Source organism: Physeter macrocephalus, chromosome 6, assembly GCF_002837175.3.
Source record: "Physeter macrocephalus isolate SW-GA chromosome 6, ASM283717v5, whole genome shotgun sequence".
Taxonomy (NCBI): Eukaryota; Metazoa; Chordata; class Mammalia; order Artiodactyla; family Physeteridae; genus Physeter; species Physeter macrocephalus.
This window is the reverse complement of record NC_041219.1, coordinates 91,608,751-91,633,095: the sequence shown is the minus strand read 5'-3', so window position 1 is coordinate 91,633,095 and position 24,345 is coordinate 91,608,751. Positions and strand designations below refer to the sequence as shown.

The window sequence follows — 24,345 nt, the reverse complement described above, 5'->3', positions numbered from 1 at the left end:
TCACATTTCTGCTTGAAGTGTTCCTTTCGTCCAAATATAAATTCAGTATGCCTAGAACATACTATTAGCAATGGTCTTGACATTCCAGCTCAACTATTTTTAAACTCATGACTGTTCTTTTCTCATTCCAAATGAGAATACAAGGAAATTGCTTGTGATGCAAGAACTATTTCATGCTAATGATGTGCTTGAACAAAAATGAGGACACCAGTTCAGGCACTGAAAGCATCACACGCCTACCAAGCTACAAGGATCATGTCAAAAATCACTTACCACGCTGACAAAAAACACCATGCAGGTAAGAGAAAAGCCGCTGGTATAACCAAGGTAACCTAGGAGTTAGCAGAGAAATTCCGGAAGGTGAATATGGCATCCACAATCAGCTTACCTCTTGGAATACAAAATGAAAATAAAAATGGAAAATGATTTTACCTAAATTTTTAAGAAGAGAAAGTGGAAGAATGATTCCAACTGACACAAATATGACGAGGTAGTTGCCGTTGACATACCATTCTCTAGAAAAGAGAGACCAGAATATTAGGATCAGAAAAGACCAAGTAGCATGAGTCTCTTGATGTTACAGAGAGAGCAGAAGACGTACCCAGTATTTTCTTCAAGTCCCATGAACGCTCTGATTACTTCAGGTAGTTCGTATTTAATGATGAAGAGGTAGCTTGACATGGCTAAAATGGAAAACGTGAGAGCTTAGTGGTGTGCACGGCACCAAAGTCACAGGCAAGTCGTGAGAAGTCCAGGCATTGGTTCACCCCTCCTTCTCAGTAATTCCCAAACCCGAAGAAAAGCCACCCACTATGTATTCTGTACTGTTTCCAAGTTCTTCTCATAAATAGACATTCGGCCCTTTGGCTCTTGACTATGGACCTTTGCTAACAGTATCAATGCTGATTCTGTGTTAAATCCAGCTCTGAGGTTTTCAGTGAAGCTGCAGTTTCAAAGTTTTTTTCCTCAATTGTTATAAGTCATCATGACCTTGCTGAGTGTGCCTGTTTTAGTATCTAGAACTTGGGCAGGGGTCTGGCGGCCACAAAAGAAGGGGGGGAATTGCAGGGTGGAGCTGGGTAGAGTACATGTCACTCTGCCTTCCCTAGGTGGGCACCAGTTTAGTCCTCTGTAATCTCCCTAGGGGGCATGCAAAATCTCTGACCACTGATTCTCCAAACTGGAGTCATACTGGATTGATTAAAAAAAAAAAAGTACAAGAGAGGATAGCTTCTCTAACCTTTGTCAATGAAGTTTTTTCTATATCCTTTGTCCAAATAAGAAATAATACAAAGTGGCAAAATTTCTCGAATGTCTAGATAAGTGATGTATGTGTGATCATGTACTCTTCTGAATACCTGATCTATAAAATCTATAAACCCTCTCCCTGGAAAAATATTTAGACATACGTATGCATAACATGCAATTTTGCCTACAATTGTAGGGAATTTATGCAACATCCCTTTCCCAAGTCCATCCACTCAGTGAAGAATACTACTAATTTGCTATTTCACACGTGATCAAAGACTCAATTGAAAATAAAATTGACAAGTTTCGCATGGCAAGGTCTAAGTGTGTGCTACAACCTTCTGGTGAATTTTTGCTAACAGACATTTAAAGCAGATATCTAAGTTGCAGATTGAACTATTAATAGTTTTAAAATATTTCCTTAATCTCAAACAAAAGTAATGACGGTGATAACAATTCCCCACATTGTTTAGTTCTGCATGTGATCAGCTGAAAAGCCACGTGAAAGAGCAAGGTGCATTTTATCATCTTCCTTCCACAGCTGAGGATATAAAAATTTTGAGAGCTTAACTGACATGTCCAAGATCGCACAGCTTGAAAATGACAGACCACATCCAAAATATAAGATCCCTGATTTCAGGCCAGTGTTTCTTCTCTATTGTGAAATGAAATGATTTTTACAATACCTGATGTGTCTTCTGTAAACATGATTTGGTTAATCTTTACAAAGACCTTGGCTAAAGCTGAATCTTACAGAGGGTAAACAGAGGAGATATTTCTGATTAACTGGTTCAGTGAGGTACCATTCAATTTTAGAGCTATTAGTTGCTGACTCTCAGTGATGTCACCACTGTTAATGTGTTTGGTCTTCGAAAATTCAGAATGATCCAGACCTGTCTGGGTAATGTCAACATTATTCTGCTAATGGTCAGTGTTAATTTTTCAGGGGACTGAGAAAATTAAACGTTCTAAATGTGGAGTTGCTAAATACAGAAATACAAGTGATTTCTTTTAGGCCACAATAACCACTCAGCACATAGAGTAACCAAAGTGAGAGATTTTCGGGAAAGGTGTATGAAATTTCATCTCACTCCCTTAAAGCCACACTGTGGGGTGAGGGGCTTGACTGAGAGACCATGTTATAGTTTATTCCACTGTCTAGAAGCATAATAGTAGCTCTACTTGGAACAATAGACAATGCTGTTTGCCACTCAGCCTGTTGGGCTCAGGGCTAAGCATGTGTACGTCCAGTTAGTTCAGTGGTCCAAACAAGTATATTAGATCACCTATGAAGAGATCCTATGAAAAGCTTGATATTTTAAATCTTGATAAGGCTGAGAATTTGAAAGAAATGTAAAGCAGTTTATTTGGTGGGGAATGGGGGACTTATATGCTTGGGACCCAATGCCAGTAAAATGAATGAAACAATTCCACTGTTACTGCCAAATTCTACCCAGGACTGTAGTCTTACTATACAAAAAATATGAAAGACATAAATACAAATCATTAAGATATGACTGATTTTATTTATCTGCCTACCAGCTATCCGTTATCAGGAGCAGGTATAGTTGGATAAAGTTACTAAAGAAATTGCTGCATGCTAGAAATGCTAGATAATTCCAGTGATTTTATTAATCAAGAAGAGTGACCTCCTTGCAAGACGTCTGTGCAAGTTTATTTATTGCAGCATTGTTTGCAATAGTAAAAAACTGGAAACGATTCAAAACTGTTCATCAAGGGATTCAGTAAACCAATGATGGTGTATTTATACAATGGAAAGCTCAAAAGCCATTAAAAAGAGTAATATGCAAAAACTTTCAAGGCATATTGTTAAATAAAAAAAGCAAGTGGTAAATCAGTATTAGAAGATGATCCTGTTTTAACAGTAACAATATATTTGTTAAATTTGTCATAGAGGAAAACCTGGCGTGGGTTTTTGTAAGGATGATTTACATAAACATTTCTTTGTAATTTGTATATTTATGTAATGTTTTCGTTTTTCACAATTAGCATATATTTGTCTTATAATTATAAAAATGCCATTTAAAAACAACCAGGAGGGCTCCAGTGACATGGATATTGAATCCAAGAACTGGAGAGGAAGGGTGCATGTACTGAACCTGTATTATTATGACACTGTGAGGATGAACTATTACTCTCAATTGCATAGGTGGAAAAATTAGACTCAGAGGTGTAAAGTGATTTTCCCAAGGTCATAGACAGTGACAGAAACAAACTCAGGTTCAGGTGTTATCAGGCGCCAAAAGTCTATTCTCTACTCATGGGTTTTAAAATGTCTTTTAAAAAACAGTGACATACCAGATATATACAAACAAGGCTAAGGGAGCCCAGAAGAGCTAGTACCTAATAGCCTAGAGAACGATGGATCATGGAGCAAACAGAGAGGGAGAGCCAGAGAATGTGTATGTGTTAGGGCTGGAGGATTGTAAACGTAGGGGAACTAAATAATCGTTTGTTACAGTATGACACAGGACACATAGGGAACAGATGATAGATAGATAGACAGGTAGAGAGAGAGAGAGAGAGAGATATTGGGGTTTGTAGGAAAGGTATGAGAAAGATAGGCAAAGGAAAGATGATGAAAACCCTTATATGTCAGACTAAAGAGTTTAAATTTTATCTTGAAAATCATGAGGACATGCTGAAGAAGTTTATGCATGTGAGAAGCAAGAGTAGATCTGAATTTGAGAAAGTTAATTTGGAAGATGAATTACAGATGGAAGAGGGGAAACTAAATACAGGAATAACAGGTAGATGTCTACTGCAAAAGTCTGAGCAGAAATAGTAATCACCTGAAGTATGGTAGTGAGACTAGAAGGAGAGGAGAGATTCAAAGGCTAAATAAGAGAAAGAATGGATAAAAGCTGGTATTTGATTGGATTGTCAGGGTAAGGGAGAGAGGGAAAAGTTTAGGCTGACACCCAGATTGCTGGCTTAAAAAACTAGATGCTGCTGGTATTGTTCACTGAGATGAAAGAACAGAAGTATAGAATAACAGGTTTGGGGACTGGGTAGGAGGTGAGGAAATAAGTACCACTATGTGGTGATATAGTCCAGGTCGTGCGAGGAGACTTAGCCAGTAGGACATCTGAAATATGGGTCAAGATGCCTTTTGGGGGTCAAAGACATGATAGGACCAGTGAAGCTGGTGGGCATACATATCACCTAGAACACTACTAAAAATATGTACTTCTCGGCTCTCCTCTGGAAGTGATCATTCAGTAGGAATTAAAAGAATCTGTAGAACCAAGAAATCTGTGCTTTATAATGCTTCCGATGCCTAGCCAGATTTTTGCCTTAGCACAATTTCTAGGGACACTCTACAGTGGGCTGGCTCTGTGCAGGCTGTGTCTCAAGGACCCCAAAATTTGGCTATGTGCCTCAAATACTAAATTTTCTGAGAAAAATTTATGAAATAAATTTTTATGAAATAAACTCAATCATACATGTGACACATCAACTGTTCGGGCAACGACAGATATAAGCACTAATGCTTTAACTTTTTAAAGTAATAATTAAAGCCATTTGAAATCAAGAAATGTTTTATTTTATATTTTAATTCTAGAATTTATTTGGTAGGGTTTTATATAGTATTTCATTTCTTAGATATTGCTATTTTCAATTAAAGACGGATTAAAGAGCAATTAAAGAGCAAATCTATTTAGGAAACTCTACTTTTTAAATTTAAAAATGATAAAACAGCTATTTTTCTGTATTTAAAGGGCCTGTTCATTGCCATTGAGTTTTCTTATTTCTTGAACATCTTTTAGAAAGTTTAAATGGTTTGTTGAAAGCTAGATCCTCTTACCTCCAATGTTCTGCATTGTAATGGAAATAAAAGCTCCAATTTTCCCAGGCCATCCAAATGCCTTTTCACCTAGTTTTTCATAAATTAAAGATCCTATAAGCAAAAATGAAAAGAAACTTGTTTAAAAAAAAACTGTTTTAGTGACTAAAATATTTCTATGTAATTCTACACTGGAGCCTCAAACATGTAAATAAACACCATATAGAAATTACAAACACCAAATACGCAATCTCAAAAGCCATTACAAAATATGGTAAACGTTCTCCAAACAAGAAGCGATGCCTTCATTCATCTTGGCTCCATGCAGCAAGTCAGAACTGTTATTTCTTTCATCCACCAAAAGTCTTTTTCTCTCTTTGGCTTGAACCTGAGCAGGTTGACTTTCACTTGTCTCACTTGCCCAGATAATTAAAAACATGGAGAGATAATGTGATTGGGGTTAGAAGAAAATGAAATGTAAAGTTGACTAACACCATCCTATAGGTATAGAGCTAAAGACTGAAATACCCTTTAATGAGAATCAAAGTAGCATGTCTTGGGTCTAGGGAGTAGCATACCTCCTTCCTTGGCAGTCTTTAATAAAAGATGAACTGAATAGAGAGATAGGATTGCCACGGCAAGCAGCATGATTCTGTGAAGGGAATAGAGAGGAGACAATAATGTTTCTATAAAAAATAAGATGTAATAATATTAGATGTTACAATACATTATTACACTGGTCTTTTCAATCATTAACTTTCCAAGAGTATGTGGATTTGGAGGAAGCTGAAAAATTCTTTTCAGAACTCCACCAATGCCCTTAAATGTCCCAGAACTGGAATTGGCTTTATTTTATGGGCCAAAATGTACTACTGGAAGTTCCTAACACACCTTTTTTAGTCTTAGATTCTACCCAGTAGTAGAATCTGGTTTATAACTTAGATGTTAAATGTATAGCAAAATTAGCAAATACTTACTTAGCATATGGGTATATGTACACCGTATTTGCGTGAACATTTATAATTGAAGGGCTATTCAATGACCTGACTAACATTAATCTAAAATCTAGAAATACAGAAGTCAAAGCAAATTCTGAGCTCCGTTACTACTGAGTCTGCATATTAGATGACAGTGATCAGATGTGTGAACCAGAGGGTCTAGCAATTGCCTGTATAATAGAGAAAACAGAGAAAGGTAAGTCTAGGGTGCAGGAAAACCTCTGCTGTATTCAGAAAAATCATTTCTGGTTCAGGACCCTCCACATGTCCACAGGCATATATGATTTCTTTATGTATACAGTGATCAATGCTTCTCCAAAAAACAAGAATTGGACAGCAAAAATAAAGAGAGTAGATAGAAGCATCTATATAATAAATTAAGGCACAATACTAAACTTTACCTGAAATTAAAAAAAAAATCTTATCCTTTGTTTAATATGATGAGAGCATACCAAACAGTCTCCCCTCAATTGATCTAATTCTTTGGTAATTCCTTGGGAAGTCAATGTTACAAATGTAGATTTAGACCACGAGTTACAAATGTTATAACTATTCTAGCTCTATTGTACTGTGGTTTTTTTTTTTCACAAAACATGTTCACAAGAACTGCCTAATCAATGTCTTATTCGTACATTTTTCCATATACGTTATGAATTGACCTGTTTTTAAAGAATTATGTAATTCAGATTATATAATTTTTTTCCCCGGAAAAATAATGAGCGTACTCTGTATTCTAAATACATTTTCTGCTTTGGCAGAAAATACTAAAAGTAACACCGATGAAATCCTGTGTCACTTGTTGGGAATTAAGGGAGATTGCTGAATCCAGTTCGGGCTACTTGGATACACAAAACACACCTCATGATATCTAGCTATGCAATTGTTCTGGCCAAATTAATCTGCTAAATGTTTACAGGCCTGAAATGAGGCTTTCAGTTTTAAAAGTGGAATTTTCTCCTGCCATGAAAATGAACTCTAGGATTGGGGGGAGTGTTTCTTACTTCTATTCATCAGTGATCTATGAAAATTTCCTAATGAATTTTAATGGTATGTGTAATTAGTAAGGAGAAAGCAGTCTTTTGTCTTAGAGACAGTGTACTTTATAAAAGTGTACAACTATGCATATGAATATACCTCTAGCCAGTAAGAGTCAGAAAATTTTTAAAAACTACTTTATTTCAAACATGGCTTAGAAAAGTAAAGCTGATATCAAAACCCATTCAGCTAAAAAATACGACACCTAACAGTTCAATCAAAGCACTGACACAATATAAATATTTATAGTTCAGCCCTATCCTTAGCCCTCAAATAGTTGTGTGATTACCTAATCATAAGTGATATTCAGAACACAAATAGCATATATTTATAATATAAATGTTGCATTCTTAGACAGTTATTTAAGACTCCAGCACTGCATGAGGGGTTGTGATCTGTATTCATACTGATGCCTGACTAACATTAGACTTTATTTTTGTGAAGCATTTCACTGCTACCAACTGTGTCTTTGAAAATACCAGGCTGTACGTAATGCACAGATGTCTGTGGCTGTCTGTCGCAATGTGGTGTCCATCCTCTAGGTTTGCTACGTGATGCTGCTACCACTAGGCAGCATTCGACCAAGTTTGGATAAAGTGCATTGGTTTAGGTATAAACTTTGGCCACTCTGCAAAAATTCCCGTGCCAAGCACTGTTTCTACGTCTTGGGGATACAGACATGCAGTGAGTAAAAACAGACATGGGCTCAACCCTTTGGAGATGATAGTCTAGCAAGGGAGAGAGACATTAACCAAATGAATCAGACGACTGCACTAAAATATTAACACTGTGATGAGTGTCTAATAGGTGGTTTGTCCCAGTCACGGAGATTGGGGGAAGGCATAACTGAGGTGAGGCTGAGCCGAGTTATGAGGAGTTAACTAGTTGAAGAGGAAAGGAAAGAAGGTTCCAAGATCACGTGCAAAGGACCTGTGGTGAGAGGGAATGGCACCTTCATGGGATGGAGAGAAGGTCACTGTGCCCAGTATATCTTGTATATAGGGGCACAGGAGATGGGACCAGGGCATGCAGGACTCTGTAGGTCTGGTTTGGGAAGGGATGTTTTTCCTAAGAGTGTGTATAAAGTCTGATTTGCTGCCGGGAAAGATCTTTTTAACTATTAAACACCAAATTATTTTATAATGAATTATTTTGTAAAATGGTTTCTATGGACTGGTAGGGCTGTTCTACCACTTTGGGGGATTGGGCACATAAACTTTCTGCCATTTGGTTAGGGATGGCTGGTTGAACAAGTGTGATGATTAGACTTGCTCTGATTACTTTTCATTGATGTTTTATTTAAAAGGAAGAGAATATGTTAATATTTTCTCAGATTATTCCTATTCACAAAGATCAAACTTCAGATTAATTGAAAGAGCGCCACGTATGCACGGGCTTTGAACCAAGTGTAGATATATCCATTCACTTACATAAAAAGGATGATCCCTGTGTTGGCCATGGCATAGGACAGGCCCAGGATTCCGCTGCCCATGATGGCATTACTCAGATTGAATGAAGACATTCCAAAGGAGGTGGTTCCAGGATGCTTGAAGAAAAAGGGATGCGTGATAAGCAAATATTTGCCAAAGGACGAACCTCTTTTTGGATTATTCTTATCCTATATTATCTTTACTGGAGGAGACTACCATCCAATAGTGAAGATTAAGATAAAATCACAGTGAGTAAAAGCCATGACTCAACTTCAATAAAAGTGTGTATTTTCAGTGGAATGTAGTACTTGATTTAAGCAGGGGTCTCAGTAAAAATAAAAAATACAGGTTGAGTAATATAAAGAAGGGAAAGCATGTAGGATTGCAGATTACATTTGGGTTAGAATGATTTCTCCAAAAAACAAATAAATTTCATAAATGATTTATGCAGCCATATGGCGAACAGGAAAAACAAGCCCTTATTCCAGTAAGGGCCTGAATAAACAGAGAATGTGCTGATCAAGGCTTGGAAAATTTCAGTCACATTGTTTTCGCACAGAGACCCAGGTAGATCAGACATCCTCAAGTCCTGTTTACTGCCAGAAAGCAGAAAGTCACTTACATGTTCATCGTCATAATCTGCCAGCTTCTTTTTCCCCAAAAATCCATTTGTCAGAAATTTCTGACTTTCAGCATCTTCATTAGTAAATTGACTGAACACACACACACACAAAGGAAAAGAAGACAGTAAAAACATCTAGTAAATGCTCTGAGTTATATTTATGTTTCAGGTGATCTGTCACTGAATTAGGAGAGGAAAAACAAGACACTTAAGACTTTTTTTTCTCTTCTCCTCCACATACTACTGTTCCTTCCAGACCAAAGACTGAGCCCCATTTATGAATATACTTTGGGAGGGAGGGAGAAAGTTATGAAGGAAGAAAATATTTTTTTAGTTGGGATCTTTTATAAGCCACATTTCTTCTTCACACATTGACTATGCAAAAAAAAAAAAAAAAAGGGAGAGAGAATAATTAGAGCGAATTTTGCTGCCATTTTGAGCCCTCCCAAAGAAAGGGAACAGAGTAGTGACTGAGTTTTCTCAACTGCTAATACACAATGATCAGAGGATCTTATTAATTCAGTAAATATTTATTAAGTGCCTTGGCACTGTGATCCCATCTCACTTGATGCTCAAATGTCTCTGTGAGAGAAACTTCCATGTCTCTGCTCTAAATATGGAGCGACTATGGCTCAGAAGAGTGAGGTAGCGTGTCCAGCCTCACCAGATCCCAGGTCTAGGGTCTCCCACAGCGCCATGCAGCTCTGGGCAGGGCACTGTAGCTGGCATTTTCCTCTTTTTTGGCTCCATCTTTTTATACACATATCCCTTGCTGGAAAGGAGTTGGATGGTAGCTCTGTGTTGTGTTTGGTTGTGTGTGAGTGTGTGTAATTTAATTACTCTGAAAATGTACTTGAATTGTTAGACAATGAACGAAACTAAGAAAAACATTAAAGAAATCCAATGAATTAGTAGAAGAGTTGGGAGGACTTTAAGATTCAGGATTAAAGAGCAGGACTTTAAGATGTCACTATCCATGGAACATTATGACTGCGGTCTACTTGGTACAGGCTGGAAGCTGCACATCCCCTGACAGTGCTGGTCGGCTCCTGGAGCTCTATGCCAGAGGTTTTGAGGATATGGATCTAGTACCAGTCACATTTCCGAAAGGCTTGACTAATGAGTTCAGCTGCCACCATTGCATTTTGACACTGCAAAATATCACACAGGCTTTCTTTTTGTTACAGGAAATGCTCAAATATGTATGCTTCTTAAAAGTGCTTTATAATTAGATAGATCGCAATTTTAGGGCATTTCTTGCATGAGAAAGTAAACTAAAATGATTGGAGAGTATTTCATTAAAATAACCCTTAGAAATATAAAAGGGGAAAATAATTATTATAGATATGTACAAATGATCTCTTATAATAGAAGCTAATTCTGAATATATCTTATGAGAAAGAGGGATAACAAGGTTACTTTTTGAGAATAGAGAACAATATAAAGTGTAGATAGAACGAGCAGACAAAATCATAAAGTTTTGTGTGTTTTCTAAAACTCAAGAAGTGGATTTTCTTGAACCTCATGGTGTACAAGTTAGGAACATATCCTGTCATTTTTCTCCTATTTCTGGAAGGAAGTATAATGCCCTCAGATGCTGCCTTCTTCCATCTCTGCACATCTGCACTCCCCCTCCCTTTCGTGCTTTATTTTAATGTCCGTAGTTAATATACTTGCTAGGTGGAGACTGGTACGTAATGTTCATAGTTGGAAATGGAGACAATAAGATGAACTGGAGCCCAAAATGGGCCTAATGATTATAAAAACAAAAGTGTCATCTAGATTTAAACTCTGGAACGTCCAATGTTCTCTTTTAACCTTAATCAATAAGTTAGAATCCTTTAGTCCATGAGTAATTTTTTAATTTTTAAATGTGAAAGTAAATAGACTTTCTCCTTTGAGGCATTTGCATGTTCTTATTTTGGCATGAGATGAGTTGTAGTCATAAAACATGCCAAGACTGTATAAAATATACAAGAAATGTCCCCAGTGTCTTCAATGATTTAATACCAAACCCAGCATATATTGAAAACATAAGTATAATGATTCCAAATAAATGTATTATGTTGAATGTCCCTCTAAATTTACATTTAAGAGATCTATCCAAACATAAACAAAACCCATCTTTTAAAGTGATCATACAATTGCAAAATGATGACCCACTTGAGTCAGGAGTTACAAGCTAGGTCACTGTAAGTGTTCCAGAGCACATTATCTGAAGCTAACAAAAGCATTCTTGCTCTTTCCATGATGGCTTTCAGAGGACCAAATGGAATGACTCTGTAGGACTATTCTTAGGACCATGTCCCCTTCAGCTCTGCCACCGCCATAGAGCTCATATCTGCGTGTATCCTTCTCAGAAACAAAAGAGCCCTCAGATTTGATCAATTTCCTGAGGGGGATGAAGTGGAGAAGGAAAAACAAAAGTTTACTGAGTATCATCTATCTCAAAGGCACTCATTTAATCCTCAGCAAAGGAGGTGTTGGTTTGCCATTCTGCATTTTCCACTGAAGCTAAAAGAAGATAAATATCTTCTCCAAGATCAGGTAAATCCTCTGCAGATTCCAAAGCCCTGGTTCTACCACATTGTGCTTCCTCAAGAGTCACCTAACTAGAAAGCATCATGTTTACGTCTCCACAGCCTCTCTCTTCCGACAACACTAACGTTTACTGTGCTGGCTTCTTGGAGGAAGAGCAGTGCTTCCTTCCGACACCTTTCCTGGATGTTGTGAATGCAATAAGACGTCTTGGTTTGAGGATAATATACTCTACTTCAGACTGAGATTTGGTCAAATATTCACTTATGAATGTCTTAAGTCATGAATAATTTGTGTTATATAACATTTTGTGAGAAATTAATAAACTTATCAAATAACAGTTGTGCAGCTACTATGTACCAGGCTGTACCATTAACATGTTGTAGTGGCATCGTGAACATCTGGACAGGGAGAGGTTACACAAAGCAGGGGATGGTCACTTCTAACTGGGGGAAGGCTTCACAGGAGAACTAACATTGAGCTGAGTCTTGAAGGATGAGTGCAGTCAATAGAGAAAAAGGGTAAGATGAGTGTGTAATACTAAAAAACGGGCATTCCAGGCACACAGAGCAGAGTTGATGAAGGAACAGGAGCTCTGAGTGGCTCGACAAGGCTAGAAAAGAGGGTACAAACAGGGAGCAGGGCAAGAGATGGACAGGAGAGCTAGATGAGGGCCAGATCATGAAAGGCCTTATATGCCAAGCAATGTATGCATAGTCTAATCTTTCTCCTATAGCTAATGGGGACCACTGAAAGGGTTTACCCAGGGATGGAACATAAGTCAATTTGCAATTGTAAAAGATTACTTTTGCAAGGGATGTGAAGGGCTAGTTGGAAGAGAGCAAAATATAAGACAGGAAGACAAATCAGGGCTGTTCTAATAGACAGGTGACAGATGATGAGGGCCTATAGTAAGATGGCAATAGAATAGGTACAGACAAGTGGGTAGATTTGAAATATTAATGAGGTAGAACCAATCAGATATAGTCGAACATTGGATGTGCGGTTTCGGGGAAAGGATGAGTCAAAGTTGACACCAAACATCCTTTGATTGAGTTCCTGAATGATAGTGATGACTTTCACCAAGATGGGATTGCTCGAGGAGGGGCAGAATTTGAAGGGAATGGCAGTAGTTCAATATTAGACATTACAAGTTTGACTTTATCAATGAGGCAATTCAGACACATGAGTCATCCGGTAGAGATGTGTAGTAAACACATCTGTGAGTTGAAATAGAAGTGGAACAGGCAGAAGATATGGCATATGTTCAGTGGGTGAAGCCTGATGGCTGTGAATAAGCTTGCTCATAGGACACTTTTAGCCAGAGAAGAATCCCTGCACAACTCTGGAGATGTAGCAACACTTACAGGGCAGTCAGAGGAAGAGAAGTCTGAGAGAATAGTCCAAAAGGTAACAGAAGTGATAGGCTAATATCATTTAAATTATTGTATATTATTAATAGGGACAAGAACACTGTAAGTGCAATTCTAAATTAATCACACAAAGGACTGACATACAATAATAATATAATAATATGTACTTCAGGATCAGAGAGTTGATGTGTTAACATCAAAGTCGTTGTTATCTCTCAAATAGGTAATAAATCCAATTTTTCCCAACAAAAACCTTGTTTTCCATGTCCATAAACGTCTCTTATTTTTCCATGGAACCTGGTTATTTTAACCCCATACCTGCTCATTGCTGCCTTTTCTAAGTTTCCCATCCCGGTGTAGCTATCTTGAATACTTTCTCCACTGATGCTCTCATCATCAGGTTCGATGTTGACATTGCTCAGTTCCATGGGATCCATTTGAGCTGTCAGCGCTTTCTTGTCCACACACAAGCTCCTTCAGTGTAAACAAGATACTGTACCTTCAGCTTGAGGCTCTTCTACTTGGAGTTATGTTCAGAACACTCTGTTCTGCACACAGAACACAAAATAAATCATTATAATTTACTTTAAATTAGATAAATAAACACTAGTCACCTATTTGTGTATGTTCTCTGTAAAAACATGGAAAGGAAGTAAACTCCTGAAAACTTCATATAAACATGTCCCCAAAGGTTCCATTACACAATACAAAAAAAAGAAAAAGAAAAAAAGAAAATGGAAGAGAAAAAGGGAAATTCTTAATAAATTGCCAAATCAGCAGGTATTTATAGAATGCCTATGTGTGGCAGGTGCTTCGCTAGTCACTGTAGGAAGAAAAAAAAAATCTTAAGACATGGCAGCAGTCTTTAAGAAGCTTTAGCTATTTGTAAGCAGATTGCATGACTTAAAAGGGTGACTATAGTAAACTGTTGATAAAGGAAGATCTGCCAAGGCAGAATCTACCAGTGTGTCTACCAGCAGTAACACAGAAAATTACTGCTTTAATTTGTTAATTGGGCATGAAAGAATTAACAACACCAAAATGCTTGATAACATGCAACACAGTGTAGGATCAGCCTCAGGGAGCCACTTTCCAGGCACTTGGATCATGAAGCCAAAGTTAAGAATAGTAACAAAAGCAAATACAGGTTTATCTTTGAATCAGCCTCAGTCACCATCTATACAAAGTTGAAATGCACTTTAACAAGAAAAGGGTCCAGCTTTCAGGCTCTGCTCTGCCTTTAATTCATTGGATTTCAGCACAAGTTATTTAACTTTTTTGACCTCATTTTCCTCAACTGTAAAGTGAAAAGGGGTGGTCTGGCACTGTGTTAAAAGATGCTATGAATCCGTTAATGTTAATGTTCTGAAATTTTTACTATTGAAATTCTTGTTGAATCATTATATTGGGAGAAACACTATGACTCTTGGAATGTGTGGTTCTGGAACATGCACTACCCATTTGGTAAGGAAATCCTGAGTAGAGAAGCTAACATACAAATTGCTCCAGAATTCATGGAATCCACAAATCCCCTGACAAATATGAAACAGCCACATGAGAAGGCCTCCACAATCCAGTGCTGCAGCAGCATATCTGTGAAGGACAACACACACTCAACATGAGTTCACACCCCAAATCACAAAAGTTACAAATCACACATGGAAACTCATTAGGAGTGTCAGCAGGCACAAGAAATAATAAGATTCATACCCAAGTGATGACAAACTGCAAAGGAACTTAAAATGGACTTTAAAATTAATATAATAAAAAGTAATAAAAGATTCAAAATAAGAAATAACATCCACAGATTAAGAACACGGTAAAAAAAAGAATCAGGCTAGTTTGAGAAACAGCCAAAAAAAGAATTCTAAAAATAAAATATATAGTCATATAAAAAACTCAGCTGAAGGGAGAGTAATGAAACTGGAAGATATATCAGTGGAAATCACTCAAATTATATCACAAAGAAAGAAAGAAAAATATAAAGAAGTTAAGAGACATGGGGAAGAAAAATAAGGTTAAACATACCCTAATAGTTATTCTAATATGAGAAAATTTTGAGACTAGGGAGAGGCAAAAAGGACATAACGGCAAAGAATTGTTGGGAACTAAAGAAAGATAGTAGTTCTCAGGATTTAAAAAAACACACAGTACTTCAAGCAAGAGGAAGAAAATGAATATATTCATTAATATGAGGTAGTGTAAGTGTATAACATCAAAAATGAAGAGAGAAATCTTAAAAGCACTAGAGAGAATAGAAGTAAGACACACATACAGTTAAAAAAGAGAAACTTGTATTAACTGAGTACAAAGGCTTCTCTCAGCATCACACAGTATCAGTTTCACTTCCCAGTAGCAATCACTAACGACAGTTACTGTTTTTAGTTCTTCATTTAAAGTTAGTCATTCTAAATTTAAACTATTCACTAAAACCTCTCTGACTTGGTTTATCAACTCTAGACTGACACTTAGGAAGGATAAGGAAATTAGCATACTTCTTTCTATACTCCTAATTCCTTCCCCCACCCTCCTAACTGTTTAAGTTCATGAAATACTTCTACAATGTTGAGATGCATAATAATTTCATCCTATTCTGTAAAACAAATCATAATTTATCTAAAGGATGTTTCTGAACTCTAAAAATGAATAATCAGCATTTACAACATTATGATTGTGTAAATAGTATGCCCAAAGAAACGACGGTATATTTGACTACATAATAAAGGAAATATAATCCTATATTACTAAAACTTTGAATGCAAATTATCCATGCTCTTTTACTTTCTAAATGGCTTCCTCCTCCATCGTCTGGGCCTTGTTCAGCTGCGAATGTTTCTTGAATGCCATGCCATCTCCTTTCTTCAATTCATTTTGCATTGTGCTGAAATACTGCCTTGAATAACTTTTTTTCACACAATAGGTCCATGTTTGTAAACAGAATTTCTGAGTTGTGTCATGTCGGAAAATGTCTTTACTTTGCCCTCAAACTTTTTTGATTGTTTGAATTCCAGATTCAAAATCATTTTCCTTCATAATGTTAAAGATATTTGCCTCTTGACTTCTAGCTTCCACTGAGGAGTCCGATTCTCATTTCTTTGATTTTTTTCTTTTGGAGGGTTTTAGGATCCTTATCACAATCTGAAATTTCTCCAGGATGTAACTAGATGTGAGTAGTTTTAAAAATTCATCTTACACCACACGTGGAGAGAACATTCATTGAAAAGACTTGTGTCTTTCTTCTGACCATGAAAATGTTCTACTATTTTAAATGTTTCCTCCCTCTAAAACTTGTATTAGTCAGGTATTGGACCACTTGATCTCTATTGCCAAGATTTTCTCTTTATTTACCATCTCTTTATTACTCAATGTTCAGAGATAGTTCCTCAATGTCCAAAATAACATATTTGATCTTCAGTTGTGTGACACTGTGATATAATAATAAATATACATTTGATCTTCATCCTCATTCCTGGCACAGAGCTCCAAATGTAATACAATAAATTAATATTTGGGTTTTGTCCCCAGTTCCTGAAATAGCTCTGGAATGATAAAGGGGTTTTTGTTGTTGTTGTTATTCATAACAAGACCCTTTCAACCACACCTGAGTTTACCTTAATGAAGTGACTTTTGTAAAGCCCCTAAGGATGGGGGGGCTGGTTGCCAGGGGAACCAACCAAGTGATTAGAGAGTTGGAGCTTTCAGCCCCACTTCCAACCTCCTGGGAGAGGAGAGTGGGTGGGGACTCACTAATGGCCAGTGAGTTAATCAGTCATGCCTAGTTAATGAAGCCTCCATAAAAAAATCCTAACTAAAGGGGTTTTGAGAGCTTCTGGATTGGTTATCATATGGAGGTGCTAGGAGGGTGCCACACCAGGCAAGGGCATGGAAGCGCTGAGATCCTTCCCCTCATACTTTGTCCTATGCATCTCTGCCATCTGGCAGTTCCTGAATTATATCCTTTTATAATAAACCAGTAATCTAGTAAGTAAACCGTTTTCCTGAGTTCTGTGAGCAATTCTATAAATTATTAAATCTGATTTATAGCCAGCTGGCCAGAAGTACAGGAGGTCTGGACTTGCCATTGCATCTGAAGTGGAGGCAATCTTGTGGGACTGAGCCCTTAACCTGTGGGATCTGATGCTGATTTCAGGAAATAGTGTCAGAACTGACTGAACTGTAGGACTCGCCGCTGGTGTAGGAGAATTTGTCAGTGTGAGGAAAAACCCATACTTTTGGTATCAGAAGAAAGTATTAAGAGTAGAGTAGAAAAACATTGTTTACTTTTAAGCTGTACCCATTTTATTTTTCAACCTGCCCCCTAATTATTTTTCACACTCATGTTTTTAATTTTCTGAGAATCTGTTCAGTCTCTTCCTCTCTTTTCATAACATCTTTTTTTGTTTGTTTTACAGATGCAGTATTTACTCAACCCTTTCTAAGGCTATTGATTAGAAGTTTCCAAAAGCTCCTTTTGTCCCCTAAATTATGTCTTTTTTTCTGGAGTTATTCTGTTTGTTAATCTTGGCCCTTCTCTTCCATATGCCTGGTTTTCCTTAAACTCTTAGCGATCCTAGGTTGTCTGTTCATATTTGTGAACGAAGAATATATTGGTTAGCTTAGAAAGCTAGTCCTTGGGGTTTCTCTGAAATCTTGCAGGCTCATTACACTGATGGGTTGCTCCCTTGTGGGTCCTGGGTAAGTGGCGTCTACGCACCCGGTCTGTGTGCAGAGCACCTGCAGGACCCTACTCACAGACACGGCTGGTACTGTAGGCGAGGTGCCTTTGGAAGAAAAACACAGTGATGTATTTTCCCCTTTTGATGGAGCTTCCATTCCTGCTTGTTATCCCTTTTTGCCTGATGTGGAGGCCCTGATATTTATTATAGAGTCCATTCTCAGGCTCTCTTTCAGACTAGATTACAGCCTTATCCTTTGGGCAAAAGAGGCAGCCCAAACAGACCAAGAGTTGAAACCAAGGCTCCTTGGTGAACACCTGGTCATTGGTTGTTGGTGATTCATGCCTCCTCTTTGTATATATTGACTTAACTGGGGTCCTTCTGGAAAAAGCCCATTTACCTGGTTTACCCCGGTTCCCTTTCTCTTTCACAGGTTTTCCAGCCCTATCTGCTTCCTGGCTTCTAGGAATTCTTAAAACTTCCATTTGTTATTGACACTGCTATTTTTTTACAGAACTTTTGTGGTTTTGTTCGTTTAAGAAGTACCATTTTGTTTGAAGTTTCATTCTTTGAATCCCTCAAAGGTAGGTCATAAGCCCCCCTATTTTAATCTACTCTCGAAGCTTCATAAACCAAGGACTCCTCAAGTCACAGCTTTGGCCCAGGCTTCTACTGAGATCTCCAGTTCCAAGTGTCCAGATATACACTTGCATATCTCAAAGGTAGTTTAAATTCAATGTGTCTAAAAATCTAACTTGTGACAGTTCCCCTTCTTCCAATATTTCCTCTCCAAAGAATGTTGTCACCATTTATCCAGCTCCTCGAATCAGAAATATCAGTCTTCTAACTAATTATAATTTTTTTTATCCCTTACATCCAGCCTTTTCCAAAGTCTAGTTGATTTTACAAACAAATTATTTCTCAAATTAGGCTACTTCTTTCCCTTTCTTACACCATCAGTCTTGTCCAAGCAACCATCATTTCTTACATTGTCAATTGCAACAATTGTAATTGATGCCTTGAGTCCTTTCTTGCCTACTTTCTCCCTCCTCATTCATTTTCCACACAGCACAGCATCCAGAGTGATCTTTTAAAAACAAACCTTAGATCATGTCATTTATTTGCATAAAACCTTCTATTGTCTTCACTTTACTTTTAGGATAAAGTCTAAGATTCTCAGCATGCCCACAAGGTTCCACATGGTCCTTCCACTTCTGGCTTCATTCCTTCCACACTCTCCCCACCTCGCTGTACTAGCTACTCTGGCCTCCTTTCCATTTCAGGGACTTCCCAAGTTCTCTACCACCTCAGGCCATTTGCACATTCAGGTCACTGTGCCTGGAATGATCTCCCCCTCCTGCATGCCACGATTTGCTTAGTCAATCCCTCTGGGGGATTACAGGCGGATACATGACAGCAGTCCTGGGGACTTCAGCTAAAGTCTATTTCACACTGTACTTATTCATAGGAACCTTATTAATTTCATTCACATTAAGCAATGCTAATCCCAGGGTTAAAAACAAAAGAGAAAATGTCAAACACTCTTATGGTACTTACTACATGCCAGACATTATTACAAGGGCTTCACATCTATCAACTCATTTAATTCTCACAGCATCCTACTGAGGTAGGTACTATTTTTGTTCTTATTCCCATTTTACAGATGAGGTAATGAAAGTCCAGAGGGGTTGAGCATCCTCTATGCTACACCACCTCTGTGCTGCTGTCTCTACTACAGAGAACTAAAGCCCAGACAGGAAGAGAAAAATCTGGCTTTGGTGATAAATAGAACTGGTTGTAAGTCCTGACCAAATTAACTAACTTCTGACTTTCTGTCATCCCATATGCAAAAGGAGAATAAAGCAGTGTGAGGGTTTAAATGATATTATGCATATGGCAAGGTTTGGTTTGTAGTAAGCCCTCTATAAATTTAAATCTCTTTTCCCTCTTCCAATCATCAGAATTTAATTACTGCCTACATCTGCATACAAATGTGTATAGTATTTCATATGAATATCCACACACGCATATAATTTACCATAGGCAGTTAGAGGACCTTACGGTTCTCAAACTCTCACAAACATTGTAAGCAAGGTAGGTACTCCTTCACAAATAAGAAAACTGAGACCTAATCTCATACTATTTTCACCATATATAAAACACTTATTTCATTCTCTTTTGAAGATGGTAAGATAGATCCCATGAAGTATGAAATAGTAGTTTAAGACCTTGGCCCCTAATCCTAATATTGGTCCCAGTCAGAGACATCTCACAAAAGTTGGAACACATTTTCATAGCTCGTATCTTTAGCTCTGAAAATTCGATTACCTATTTTACGGGAACAATAGCTAAAAGCACAGTTTTAAAAGAATTAGAACATTATGAGAAACTAGATACTCTGAATCATTTGCCTGCAACACAAAGTACATCCTTTGAAGCATTTAAACTACAGCATAATTGCTAAAACTTAATCCCATGTTTAATCAATATGGAAGTATTTTAAAGGTGGTATTTATTTATTCAACAAATACTGAGAATTAAATATGAGCCAGAAACTATGAAAGACAGAGCATGGATAAGACTGAATCCCTGCACCTGGTGAATTCTGTTTAGTATAGAAAACAGATTTTTGAACAACTCTTATATTATAACTTTTACTTTTCTCTCTGAATAAATACTTTTTTAACAAATCAATGAATCACTGCCTGGGGAGGCTAGAAAAGAATGATGCTGGCAAATGCTGTGATTGAAAAATATAATAATATAACATAGTACAATATAATAATAAATATAATATAAAATAGTTTTCATAGCCATAGATTCTTCTGCTGTTCCCCGTCTCAGTACATGGCACCCCATAAGAGGTGCTCATAAGTGGAATCTGGCTGTCATTATTGACACCTCCAATTCTCTGTCCTGAACTCCCCCTCCCCCTCCTCAATCCTTCTTGCAACATTTATTTAAAATTCATTTACTTCTCTCTCCATGACCATTATGGTATTCCAAATGACTACCTACTACAGGCCCCACAATGATTTTTCTCAACATTTCTCAGAATAAAGTCAAATTTCCTAATAAACTGTAAGGCTCTACATAGTTTAATCCAGAGTTCTTTCATCCTGTATTGAATCACATCCCCCCTTACTCACTAGATACATTGGACTTCTTTCATTTCTTCATTGCCACCTCAGGACTTTTAACATGCTGTTCCCTCTGCCTGGAATGCCCTTCCCTGCATTCTTACCCCAAGTGTCTCCCAAAGTTAACTGAAAGAACCTGAAAATCTTTAAATGCCACATGGTCAGAAAGGCCCGACATCTAGAGTTATGGATGTCTCCATGGAGTATGGTCTCCTCTCCCTCACAATAATTATTACGCTTTGCACTTACATTTTTAGTTGTATGATTATTTGATAAATAACTGTCTCCTCCAATTGGTAAGAAATTTCATGAAGGTGGGAACAGGGCCAGGTTTGTAGACTATATATACATATTCCCGTCATCTAGCACAGTGCCTGGTGATACATTCTCCTAAGACCAAGGCAACTTTATATGATCTCCTTTATAGATACAAGTACACATTCTTGTTATAGCTTTATAGATTAATATTTCAAAGTGAAACAGAAATGTTCCCTTCTGGTTCCCAAGAGAAAGAACAGCTTTGTTAGACAAAGAATGTTCAAAATTCTTCTAAAAGAGAAATCAGATTTGGTTTGACAGAACTTTTGGTAGTCTAGCCTTTCTAGCTAATGAAGTTAAGTTTCTCTGCAGAGGAGATTTTGCAGAAACAGACTGGATATTCCGGTGCAGTGGTCTTCTGCATTGCCATTTTACTTCACTCATTCATGAAGGTGCAAAATCAAAACTTGAAACAAAGGTATTTGGCACACTATCACCATTAGGAAGACTTTGTTTCATCATATTTATTAAGCCAGCCAGATGTCCTAAATAGCTGATTCCTTGTATCCAATTTCTAGTTATTAAACATTATGTATAACATTTCTTTGTAACATTATTTATAAGCATTTATTTTACCCGATAAGTGAAAGTGAAAAAGGAGCTGGCATTTTCCACCATCGCTATTTGTTTTGTCTTTCATGCCAGCCCAGTTCTGATTAATCTACTCTGAAATCTAGGTTTAGGTGGCAGATTTTACGCTTTGGTTGAGTGTGCAGGAAGTAGCTTGTCCTGCAGCTTCTAAAAGCCAAATTATCTTGCATCCAAGGAACTGATGTAAATCCACATCCAAAATATAGCTTAGATAAATGAACATAGGTTTGACAATGAAATAAACCTAATATTACCTTTATGTGAAATTCTCTTAAACAATTTCCCCAACAATGCCATTCTAGTCACACATTGATATTCAGATGGCTTATTAGCCTACGGCATATTTCTCACAGAAATTAGCTTCCATAAGAGCATTCACTGTCATTCAGTCTGATGTACGTCTTAGAAAAAAAAGTGCCAATAATAGCAGAACCATATTCACTTGACTACTTCCTATTGCTGGTGATAATATTTTAGCATTTTTCATTCCCTTCCTCTACTTAGACATAGCTTAGAAATAATATCAAGGGAGAACTAGAAAAGTTAAAAGAAATAACCTTATGTTGAGGTCTTGTCCCTTTGCTAAGAATATTACATGCTTGCTAATATAAGAATTAAAGCAGCCCTCTGATGAGGTATAAAGGACTATTCATAAAAATCTGAATACATTATTTTGCTTACAAATTTTCTAGCTCTGCTCTTAGAAAAAGACATAGATTCTCTAGTCATCTTAAATGTTAAGAAATATCTGAAATTCCTGCATAAATTTTAGTTCCTATTTTCCCAAACAATAGTTTGTTTCCAGAAATGAACAGCAATATGTAGCATATATGAAATTCACACAGTGAACTGTTTATGCTATCCATGTTAATACATGATATTTAATAATCTGTCATAAATTATGCATGCACTAAGTTCCAAAATGTCTACATTCTATATAATAGATACTGGACTACCCCCAGAGTTACTTTTTTTCTTCTGAAAATAATTTTTTTTACTTTCTTTAAAGTAACTCATGTATTAAAATAATACATGCAATAACCCATAAAGCACACTGTATAAAGAAAACTCAACAGTTTAGCTCTCAAAACTACATTTCTCAGTACTTAAAAGTTACTGATATAATTCTTATGAGTATAAATATAAAGACTTTCCAGAAAATCGCAAAACATTATCTAAATATAAATCTGAACAAATAGAAGATCTTGGCCTGTAAAATAAATGGAGATCTTTTAAAGGAAATATACCTAAATTTCTTTAGTTCGTCAAAAATAAAAATTCTTTCATCCAACAAGTTGCCCATGAATATGATATATATCATTTCAAATATTTTTCACTGAGTTATAAAACACTCAGTTTTGTTATCACCTGTGCATTTAATTAAAATAATCACCATACATTCTGTAAGAAGCTCAAAATAAATACAAAGATACTTAAATCCATTGAGAATTCTCTCCGTCTGATTAATAAATTTGAGGAATAGAGCTCAAATTTTTAAAGATTCCAGTCCTTCCAAATCCAAAGCTTTGCTTATATTCTACTCAATCTCTCAGTTTCTTCTAGTAAATTTGCTGCAAAAATACTCCTTCACTAAAATGGTTACATAAGAAGACAAGGTAAGACGCAACTTTTGTTTTTCATTTGACAATGATGCAGCCCAAACATTTAGCCTTTCACATCTGCTGCAGTGATGTGATGTTCCTTCTTTGATTAGACTACGTTTGTGTGGGTGTTTTTGTTTTCAAGATAAAGAAAACCTTTAATGTTATAACACTGAGAATGCACTTCTCAAACATTAGACTTCCTCCGAAGACAAATTAAGTTGATTCCTCAGAGTGATTAACCAGGAAATGTAAATAACTAAACCCTTGTTACCCGCTGGTTTTGCAGTGTTTCCCTTTTCTATTATCCACCTAAAATTATCTGCAAAAGAAAACTGCAATCAGGATCTGGGTAAATAATTTCAATGTCTGACATTATATTGAATTGATCTTTTTTTAATGAGAAAAAAAAAGTTACCCAAGTAGTATTTTCAAACATTTTAATTTGTAATAAATAATCAATACCATAAAAAGAAGAAAGGAAGCATTATTTTAACACTGCAAATTTTCATGTAAAAACAGCTTTACCTTAATTATTTATCCAGTCCTGTGCAATCTTTCCGGAATTGTTTGGAATGGCAGACCCCTGTTGCAGAGGTGACTTATGTGATCCTTTGGGGATCTAGACAATGATTTAAAGACCAGTGGGAGTGAACTAGACAAGCCAATCACCACCACCACCTCTCACCCCAACACCTCCCTCCGTCCAACTTGCGTCAGCTCTTAAAAAAACGAGAAGCTAAATCAGTTTACTGTTGTACATTTGGATTAAACATCAGTTACACCAATTTCTATTTGCTTTTAGAATTTTGGCTTTTATGCAACAAAATACTCACTTACTGAAAGTTTTTTCTTGATTGATGTCATTCTGTATCAAGATTCTATAGATTGGTTGACTGATAAATCTCAAAATGTTAATTTTTCAACAGATTTATGAACTTAAGTAAAAGTAAAATAATACCAGAAT

The 24,345-nt window shown here is 36.8% G+C and overlaps 1 protein-coding gene across 1 annotated transcript in view; it reads right to left on the bottom strand.

Annotated features, from left to right (window-relative positions):
- Positions 1-24,345, bottom strand: part of SLC38A4 (solute carrier family 38 member 4) — a 53,622-nt gene that overhangs the window by 21,356 nt on the left and 7,921 nt on the right. The window contains exons 3-10 of the mRNA XM_055085730.1: positions 13,371-13,600; positions 9,142-9,232; positions 8,520-8,635; positions 5,635-5,708; positions 5,078-5,170; positions 602-683; positions 433-515; positions 274-332 (exon numbers count right to left, since the gene is read on the bottom strand). Of these exons, the coding sequence (XP_054941705.1) occupies positions 274-332; positions 433-515; positions 602-683; positions 5,078-5,170; positions 5,635-5,708; positions 8,520-8,635; positions 9,142-9,232; positions 13,371-13,489 (717 nt within the window). The 5' untranslated portion in view covers positions 13,490-13,600. The remainder of the gene's footprint in view (positions 1-273; positions 333-432; positions 516-601; positions 684-5,077; positions 5,171-5,634; positions 5,709-8,519; positions 8,636-9,141; positions 9,233-13,370; positions 13,601-24,345) is intronic.